This window comes from Alligator sinensis, unplaced genomic scaffold (genome assembly GCF_000455745.1).
Source record: "Alligator sinensis unplaced genomic scaffold, ASM45574v1 scaffold1860_2, whole genome shotgun sequence".
NCBI classification, from domain to species: Eukaryota; Metazoa; Chordata; order Crocodylia; family Alligatoridae; genus Alligator; species Alligator sinensis.
This window is the reverse complement of record NW_005843035.1, coordinates 293,718-303,696: the sequence shown is the minus strand read 5'-3', so window position 1 is coordinate 303,696 and position 9,979 is coordinate 293,718. Positions and strand designations below refer to the sequence as shown.

At 59.5% G+C, this 9,979-nt stretch overlaps 1 protein-coding gene across 1 annotated transcript in view; it reads right to left on the bottom strand.

The window, feature by feature from the left end:
* Positions 1 to 6: 6 nt before the first annotated feature.
* The window catches only part of LOC102375583 (uncharacterized protein C11orf95 homolog), a 10,295-nt gene continuing 322 nt past the window's right edge, over positions 7 to 9,979 (bottom strand). The window contains exons 2-6 of the mRNA XM_025193258.1: positions 5,988 to 6,395; positions 3,697 to 4,041; positions 3,084 to 3,418; positions 2,503 to 2,543; positions 7 to 1,898 (exon numbers count right to left, since the gene is read on the bottom strand). Coding sequence (XP_025049043.1) covers positions 1,727 to 1,898; positions 2,503 to 2,543; positions 3,084 to 3,418; positions 3,697 to 4,041; positions 5,988 to 6,395 — 1,301 coding nt within the window. The 3' untranslated portion in view covers positions 7 to 1,726. The remainder of the gene's footprint in view (positions 1,899 to 2,502; positions 2,544 to 3,083; positions 3,419 to 3,696; positions 4,042 to 5,987; positions 6,396 to 9,979) is intronic.

Sequence of the window (9,979 nt, the reverse complement as noted above, 5' to 3'; positions counted from 1 at the left end):
GAGAAGCTATGACTTGTTTCCACCCCGGCGGGGGACATGGCAGATGAGACTTCCAGATTGTCCTGGTAGCTCCTGGTCGAGATGAACTCCGCTCATCGCCGTTGCTGGCGTTTTGCAGGAAGTGCAAGTGGGGAGACTCCAGCTAACTCTGGTTGCTATTGCAACAACCCTTTGACCTCAATTGGCACCCAAGTGACAGCCGACGGGACCAGGACATCTCACGTCTCAGCTTTTCCTAACCAAGGGGTAGCTGGGGCTTGGCAAGAGGGACCTCAAAGTCAGTGTCTTAGGACAGACTCATTGTGCTGGCCCCGAGAAAAAGCGATTGATTTTTCCACCTGCACCTTTTATCATTACTCAAGACTTGAGGAGCAACTGCACTGCAGGAAGCTCAGGCGTGCAGCTGTGAGGCGGGACCAGAAGTCTTTGGAGGGGCACTGAGCGACATCCGGGCGGTACGCGGGCGGGCTTGCTCTGCTCCGATGATCTCTGCAGGTCTCTTCCAGCCCTACTTCTTGATCATTTGAAAGGCCACTGTGGCAATTCCAGCCAATAATCCAACATGGACCTGCATGCATCCCTCAGCTGGGAAGACTGTCCCTGGCCACAACCTACCTTCGATGCCAGCTGGCAGTGCCCAGCCCAGAGCCGCGAGGACAAGGCTGTGGCGAGTGGATTCCAACTTGGGTTGGAAGGGGGCCGGTTGCTTGGTCTGATGAGGAGACCAATGTCCTTCCCTTGTCTGGGGACTCTGGATGGATCTCCAGGGCTCAACCAGCTTTGTTCCCATATCCTATTGACTCCAGTCCCTGAGCAAAGGCCTCTGGGTCATTTGCCCGCTAGCCAGGTCTCCAAGCTCATTGCAAAACCCAGTCACCCACCTTTCTACATGGCCGAGCGAGACAACAACCCCCCTCCAACAAGGGGACAGTGCCCCAACCCACTTCAGCCTCCTTCCAGTTTCCCACCTGCCGTGACTCAAGCCTCCAAGGATTCAGCTCGTGTCTTGATTTTGTGCCACCATCTAATAGTTCCCTCCCTGCAGGAGCCTCCTTTCGGCACGCTCCCGCCCTCCTGCCTCCACATCCTGCGTCAGCTCTCGAGCTCCCACAGCAGCCACCCCAGTCTCCCTAGTCTGGTCCCTACTGGCCAGCCCAGCCCTTCTTTGAAGGGCAACCAGTCTATTAAAACAAGGAGAGACTTTGGCCTCCTACAATAGCTCTGGAGACCCCAAAAGTCTTCCAGGGCCTGCTAAGAAGACACCATGGCCAGATGAAGAAGAGCAGAGACTGCATCCATAAAACAAAGAGGAAAGGGATCTTGGGTTCAAATCCCACTCCTAGCTCCAACTTCACCTTCCCGGAGCAACCCATGGCTCGAGGAAGGAGAAGTAGGTCTGAGCAGGCACCACCCGCCACCCAGGGCTACCCCACAGAGCAGGTTAGGCTTAAAAGTTTGTGCAACAATCCCATTCTCACACCAATTTCTCTTGGTCCAGCCCCTTCTGCAGGTTCGTAAGCCTGGATAAAGGGAAGCTCTTGGCTTTATAGCCCTGAAATTGGATGCGAGATTAGACCACCGGCAACCAGGAAGTTGGTCCCCTTGCCCGTGCCTCAGTTTCCCCCTGGTTTCTCATTGAGAGCAGAGCCTGTGTCACCATCATGGTGCTCCGATGCACAGAGTTCTTCAGCCCACAAAAGCAGCTAGACCAGACCAGTAGGCCCATCTAGCCCAGTATCCCATCTCCCCTGGTCTCTGGAGCCTCCCCCTCCCCCAGAGTGGTCTGGCTGTCACGCTCCGTCTCTGCTCCCAGCACCCCATGTCCCAGGGAAGGACTTGCCAGCTGCGGGGGTGGGGGAGGATGGCAGCCACCTCTTACAGCCCTCCTGCTGTGACACCTAAATGGGGAAAAAAGGGCACCCATTTTGTTCAATTTCCATGGTGTTTGGACCCAATTCCAGGCCACTTTCCAAAACTGGCATCGTTTTGGGTCTACCACATGGGGAAAAGACAACATATTTTCTCTGGAGCTCTCATAGCAGTTCCAGGCCAAAATCCTTTCCCAAAGCTGCCGTCTTCAGCCTCCCTCCAGCTCTAGCCTTCTGACTCCAAAGTTCACCTGCGTCTGCCCTGCTATCACGGACTTCCTGGGATACGTCCCTGACACAACCAGAACGGGGAACTGAGAAGAGGCAGCTGATGTACGCTGGCTCCACGGTGACGGAGCAAGTTCCTCTCCCCGGCACGAGGTTCCCCAACACCTTGGAAGACGGCAACTTGGCCAGACCAGCTGGCCCCAACTGGGCTGCCCAGTGATCCCATGGAGTTGGTAGGTCCTGGGAAGGCATGATCATAAGTGTGGGGTCTTCCACGTCACGGCAAAGCCAAGAGGGGCCACCCCAGGCAGCGGTTGCGTCTTTCCATTAGTGGAAAAGGGTGGAGCGCCCCAATGGCTCATGGCAACCAGGCTGCCAACCTTGGACATTACTGCAGGCTACTTACCGGCACCTCCTGGCGTGGGGACGTGGACACCCAGGCTTGTCCTGGAGCAGGAACGTGGAAAAACCCAGGTCCCCTCCTGTCAGTTCACAGAGCACCCTGCCCTCACCCCATTGCAACCCCCGTCCCCTGCAATCTGCCCCTCCAGACCCCCCTCCCCCAATCAGGGGGTCTCTGCTAGGTGAGAGCACCCCAATTTCTGGGGTAAAAGGGCATGTGGCATAGAGAAACTGGGGTCCCTCCAGCAGAGTAGAAGGTTTTGGGGTGAGACAAGGGGCAGAAATTCCACCCCCCGCCCTGCCCATCCTCCCCTCCCCCAATAAGCCACGGGGGCCACCGTCCACATCCATGTCCAAGAGAAGCCCCTACCCTCACGCTGTACAAGTGGGGTGGGTATAGGCCAGCCCCGCCCCCTCCCCACCACCAGGCTCAGCAGTGGTGGGCAGTGCCCGGGGGCGGGGCTGGGGCCCAGGCTCCTCCCCCGGGGCCCGGTCATAGGCTTCGAGGATGGTCTGGCGCTCCTGGGGTGTGAAGTCAAGGGAGAAGGGGTGGACCTGGCGAATGTGGCGCTTGATGGTGCTGACCTTGAGCGTGGCCAAGGCCCCGCCGCACACCATGCACACCAGCCCCTGGCGCCGCCCATCGAAGTCCATGAGGAACTGGGCCAGCCAGTGCTGCTGGTAGTTCCGCCGCTGGCTCCGGCCCCGGGCCGGCCCCCCAGCGCCACCCCTGCCCCGGGGGACCCCAGCGTCCGGGCGGGGGGCAGGCGGCAGTGGTGTCTCAGCCCCTCGGGCATCCTCAGAATGGTTGTCCTCCTCCTCTTCCTCCTCCTCCTCTTCCTCCTCTTCTTCCTCCTCCTCCTCGTCTTCCTCCTCCGGCATTTCTTCTGGGCTGGGCAGCTGCAAAGGATGCTGGGAATCTGTGCCGGAAAAGGCGACTGTTGGGTACAGCAGTGGAGGGGGGTGTAGCACCCCCATCTCCGCTAGTGGGGGGGCTGCAACTAGGTACCACTAGGGGACAGGGATGGGGCTCCCCTTACCTCCCCCAACCCTGGAGTTGGTCCCATTCACATGCCCCGCCCCTCACCCCACACGCCTTCCCTGTGTGCCCCCACACCCCAACCTCACCTCCCAGTGCCCTCCCACTTACTAGGTCAACCCCCCAGTTCCTCCCTCCTCACCCCCAGTGGCCCCCCACCTTCGAAGCCGGGCTCCCAGGCCTTGCCAGCGGCCAAGACGAGGGCACGGGCGCGCCAGGCCTCGAGCACGGCGGCCTTTTCAGCAGGGCCGAAGGTGAGCGAGGCGGGGTGGGCGGTCAGCACGTGGTGCTTGATGTCGTCCAGGTGCAGGCTGGGCAGGCTGCGCCCGCAGGTCATGCAGCGCAGCCGGTTGCCCTGGGCGTCGTAGTCCATGAGGAACTCGGCCTGGAACCAGCCCTGCAGGGACTCGCGCACGTAGCGCTCCAGGCGCCGCGCGCCCCCGCCCACCTTTACCGCGCCCACCCGCCGGCTCCGCGGGCCCCCCGCCGACGCCAGCCCCGGGCCTGTGAGGAAGACAAGAGAGAGAGAGAGAAGGGGAGAATGAGGCCCAGCGTGACCACAAAGTCTGCTCACCCCCACTGCCAGCCCCAGCTCCATGCGGGGAGAGAGGGGGGTCATGCGGCCCAATGCGACCACGAAGCCTGCCCGCCCAGGCCCGCCCTAGGGTGACCATCTGTCCCTAATTGGGCAGGACAGTCCTGCAATGGGAACCTCAAGCCCGGTCCCGGGACACAGGACCCCAGGACACACGCCGTCCCGGATTCGCAGTGTCTGCAGGGACCCACGGCGGGTTTCCCCTTGCAGGCGGGCGGCGTTCCAGCCTGCCCGGGGCTGCCGGGAGCGGGACGCGGGGGGTGCCATGCGCACGTGCATGCCTGCACGCATGCGCGTGGCCAGGAATACAGCCGGGCAGCGTGGAGAGCAGCTCCTTGCAGATAGGTCAGTGGGGGGAGCGGGCAAATTGAAGCTGCCACTGTCAGGGAGGGAGTGGGGCAAGGTCTGGGGGCACTGCCCAGCCACAGCGGTGCACGGGGTCAGGGCATGGTGTGGGATGGAGCCAGGGGCCGAGGGCACATGCCCAACCCTCCAGATTTGTGTGCAGGGCAGGGGCAGATGTGGGCCACCAGCTGTAGGCTCGGGACTCCCTGACTTTCTGCCCTGCCCCTGCCACTGTGGCAAGATGCCCCCCACCCACCTGGCAGCAGCAGGGGCAGTGGTGTGGAGTTGTGCCCCTTGCTGCTGCCAGGTGGGCAGGGGGTGCGCAGGCAGCCCACACCCTCCCTGCGTGGCTCTGGCCTGGCTGCGCTGTCGCCGGTGGCAGAAGGGGGGGGCGGGCACATATGTCCTACCTTTCCGTTTTGAAAGGTTGTCACCCCAGCAAACCCCCACCCACCAGTGCCAGCCCCAGGCCTGCGGGGCGGAGAGTGAGAGAAGGGGCTCTGCAGCCACGAAGCCTGCTTGCCAGCTAACCCATGCCAGCCTCCTGCCCGTCAGTGCCAGCCTCAGCCCCACAGGGAGAAGTGGGGGGGCAGCCTAGCGCGGTGCCAACGCCTGCGCGCCCAAGCCAGTCCTAATCCGCACCTGGTACCACAGCCCTAGGCCTGACGGGAGGGGAGGGGAGTCCTGGCACCGGCATGAAGCCTGCCTGCTCACGTCAACTCCCACTGCCGGTCCTGGGTCCGTGGAGGGCAGCAGAGGCGGCGTGAGGCCAAGCATGGCCACAAAGCCTCCTTGCCCATGCCAACCTTCCCCCCAGGCCTGAGGCCAGCGGTGGGGGTCTAGCATGGCAACAACGCCTACCCACCCATGCCAACCCCTGGCACCAGCACCAGCCCTGGGCGTCAGGGGTGGTGCGAGGCCTGCCCACCCATGCTGACACCAACCCCAACCCACCAGACCCCCAGGGCAGGCGGGCAGAGGGAGACCTGACCCCCACTGGCTGCGCAGGCCACTGCCCTGCCCTGCCCCCCAAGCACTGCCAAGGGGCACCCCAAGGCCTCCCTACCAGGTACCCAGCCCTTCCCTCAACCCTATGCCAGGCCCTGGGGGTACAAGACATGGCCCTCAACACACACCTCGATCCCATGTGGTCTATCTACCCCTCCCCCCCACTCCATAGCCCCATCTACCTTCACCCCCCACATGCACCCCACAGCCCTGGCTCCATCTCCCCTCTCCATGGCACTTCCCCCAGCCCATCTACCCCCCACCCCCAACTCCCCTGTCATCCCAGCTCTGTCTGCCCTGTTACCCCACCCCACATCCCCCCTTCAACCCCAACTACCTCCCACCCCTGACCTGTCTGCCCCCCCAACCCCACTTCTCCCAGTCCCATCTACCCCATCTCCCTTCCCAGCCCCTCACTGCCCCTCTCCCCTTGGCCCCATCTGCCCTCCTGGTCCTACCTAACCCCACCCCAAGCCCAGACAGGGGGAAGGCCAGCGCCTACCTGGGGACACAGGGAGCCCACGGGGTGCCCCACCGGGGCCTGGCTCCAGCCCCAGGTGGGCATCCCAGCTCTGAATGATGACCTGCTTCTCGCGGGGTCCCCAGCCGCCCGAGTAGGGGTGCTTCTGGCGGATGTGGCGCTTGATGGTGCTGAGCTTGAGGGTGGCCAGGGCGCTGCCGCACACCATGCAGGTCATGCCGTGCCGCGCCGCGTCGAAGGCCATCAGGTACTCGCCGCGCCAGTGCTCGTGGTAGTAGCGCCGGTGGTCCCGGCCCGGGATGCGGCTGCGGCCCGGGCGCGACGCCCGTGCCTCGCAGTGGTCCGGGTACTTGCGCCCGCCCCCCGCCGGCCGCTCCCAGGCTGGACCCCCTGGGACCAGCTCAGGGGTGTCCTGGGGCAGGGGGAAGCCTGCAGGGAGGGAGAGAGCGCAATGGGGGGCTGTGGGGCAGGAGCGAGGGGCACTAGAAGGGAGACACAGGGGCTATGGGGCGGGAGTGGGGGGCACTGGCAGCAGTGCCAGATTATGGCACGCCGAGGCCTAAAACATACCCAGGTGAGGAGGCCCCATACGATAAAAATAATCCGTGACATCCACAAAAATGGATGTTCATGAGACATTAAGATGAATTATTGTTATTTCTGCACAAATTTATGAACTCAGTATGAATGATAACTGTGGAGCCATGCAGATGTATAATGTTGTCATATCAGAGCCAAAATGTCCAGGGGGTTTTTTCTTATTTAGAGGCCCCTCGTATCATGAGGCCCTGAGCTGCCGTTTAAGAAGCTTATGCCTAAATCTGGCACTGACTGGCAGGGCCACGGGAGGGCAGGGGGCTGCGGGTCGGGAGCGAGGGGCACCAGCGGGGCTGGGGGCTGCAGGGTGGGAGGAGCACCATGGGGGCGGGGGTGTGTTCAGAGCTGTAAAGCATCTGGGATGCTGGAGGGCTCTGGTTTAACTTAAACCAGGGAGGGGTCTGGGACAGACATTGCATAAATTGTTTTGACCCAAATCAGTTAGGTCTGATACTACATTCAACCAGGTTTATCTTAAACCAGTTTTGTCCATTTTGAAACTGGTTTATGTACACTGAAATTTTGTTCTGTTACAGTTTTAAACCAGTTTCTGATCACTTACGCTGGTTTGTGTGTAATGTCTGTCCCTTGCCTGGAAGTTGATCACCACTGATCTAGATAAATAATAAAAAAGATAGTATTCTGAAAATATTTATTTGTATTTTAAATGATTTCTTATTGGCTTGCTTTTAATGAATATTTGTGTAACATCTTACCAGCAAGAATATTTTGACTCATGAATTTCAGAATGGTGCCAGGTAATGTATTTTTACATACTAGCATTTACACCAGAAGTGCTTGCATTTCGTGTTTAGTAAGAAAACAGAAACAATATAAGGGCACTTTATCTAACCAATTAGAAAACAACATACATTAAACCTAGACTATTTGTGGACAGTCTACACCAAAAAATGATCTCATTAGACATTAATTGAATACATCTGAATAATGAACACTTTTGATTCTATTGCAATGTACTTGCAGATAATCTCCGAAGAACAAAAATGAGCCATATACATTATTTATTCATGTGTGTTAGTCTTTCAAACCTAATATCTTGGGCTGAATCTTGAAACGATTCAAATTGCTCTCACAGCAGGGTTACTGAGATTTTCATTCTCTTCCCATTCCCATCCTCATCGCCATCCCCATTCTCTTCCAACTTCCAGGTACTCTATGCCCGATAGTAATATGTTCCACCATGTAGTACAGTTTTCATACAGTGTTACCATGAGTGGTTAAATTGTTAAATACTTCATCATTGGGTTTCTTTGCAATAAATTCAGGAATTGGTTCACACTTTCAATTCAATTAAAGGAGAGAAGAAAGTCTCCAGGAGCAAATCTGGAACCAATTATTTTTCTCAGTCAGAATTTGAGTCAGATCAATGACTCAGAGTCAGATCAATGCTTCTCCTTCAAGCCAATAGGAGGTCACCCCATTCCCTAGGGGAAATCTACTTTCCTTCTGCACTGGCACAGCTGTATAGGAAGGGGGAAGTTTCTGCCCACTCCCTGACCATTCACATTTGCAGGAGAATGGAAACCTGGTGATAGGGTCTATAATGTGAGGTTTAGCACTGCAGATAGCTTCTTAGACTTTTTTATTTTATGCACTTCATAATGAGTTGCTGCCAAAAAAAGAGAATCTAATCTTCAAAAAGCTGTTTATTAAGAAACCCTACTCCAAACTGAATGATGGTCCCCCGGTGGGGCGGGGCGGGGCGGGGCGGGGCAGAGAGCCCGGTGCCTATAGAACGGGCCTGTCCCCTGTAGGAGCTCTGGGGTGGAGACCAGCGCATACCGACAGGCCCTGGCTCCTCCACACCCCCGGGGGCCGGAGACCACTGCCCAGGGACAGGCCCTGCTCCCTATAGAGCCACGAGGGGGCGGAGCCTTCCTATAGACCACGCCCCCTCGGAAGCTATAGGGGCCCTAACTATGTAGTCTTTGCCTAGATGGAGCCCCAAAGGAGGCGGGGGGGCTATAGCAATCCTTCCCCTATAGAGCACCCAAGGGGATAGAGCAGCTCCATCCGCCTAGCAACCCTCCCCCTATAGAACCCCGGGGAGCGGGACTGGGTCCCCATAGCAACCCTCGCCCTATAGAACCCGAGGGGGGCGGGGCTGAGTCCCCATAGCAACCCTCCCCCTATAGAACGCCCGCGGGGGCGGGGGCGGGTGCCAGGACAGCGCGGGTCGGGAGCGAGGGGCAACCGCGGGCTGCAGAGGACCAGATCACCCCCGGACCTCCAGCACCATAGAGTCCCGCGGAACGAGCGGCCGCCAGCCCGGCCAGCCCCACTTTATGGTGTCATTGTCCGCCGGGCGCCCTCCACCTCCTGCAGCCAATCGCCGCCCTCCTTCCCAGCTCCGCCCCCGCTGCTGCCAGCCAATCGCGAGTCTCTGCCTGCCCTCGCCCTGCCCCTTTAGCGCCTGCCAATCACGCCCGAGGGGCGGAGCGAGAGCCCTGGAGCACCCTACCCCCGTCTCGCGGGGACAAATCTCGTGCAGTCCCGGAGCCCCCCGCGTTCTGTAGGGGGCGGGTTGCTATGGGGACAACCCGCCCGGGGGCGTTTATGGGGGGCGGGGGTGCTATAGGGACACAGGCTCCTTTTGGTCTCGAGGGGGACGGTTACTATGGGGACACAGGGGCAGTTGGGTGAGGAAACTCAGATCTAGGCTCTGTGTGTGTGCGCGCGCGCGCGCGCAAGGTGGCACACCCGGGGCGGGGTGTGCTCCCGTGTACGGACATATTTGCCTGGCCTGGTCTGCCTCAGTGTGCGTGTAGAGGGGGGGTGCAGTCACACACTTGGGTGTGTACAGGCTTGCACAACCAGTATGGACGTGCGTATGTGTATGCACAGTCGCACTCCAGGCTGTGCCTGTTTGCATGCACACTTGCACACCCACGTGTGTGTGAGCATGTATCCTATACTTCTGGGTTCTGTGTCTGTGGGTGGGTGCCCCAAACACCGGGGGGGGGGGGGGGTGCGTGCATGCACAGTCACAGGCTTATCTGTGTATGTGTGCACAGCAGCATGCCCAGGTGTGCCCCTGTGCACCAGGTATAGCTGGCACACTCACATACTTGGGTGCATGCAGAAGGGCACACCACATTTGCACATGGCTGTGTCTATCCAGTGTCCGATGCCTCTGTGTGTGTGTGTGTGTGTGTGTGTGTGTGTGCACAGCTGCTGGCCCAGGTGTGCACATGTGAACAGCTGCACATCCAGGTGTACGTGTGTGTGTGTGTGTGTGTAGGTAGGTGTGTGCACCGTCGCAGGCCCAGGTATGCAGTTGCACACCCAGGTGTGCGTGTGTGGAGCTGCACATCGGGCTCCGTGTGCACGTGCGTGCATACACACCCGTGACCCCAGCCACCAGCTCCGCTACCCGCGCCCCCAGAGGCCAGGGG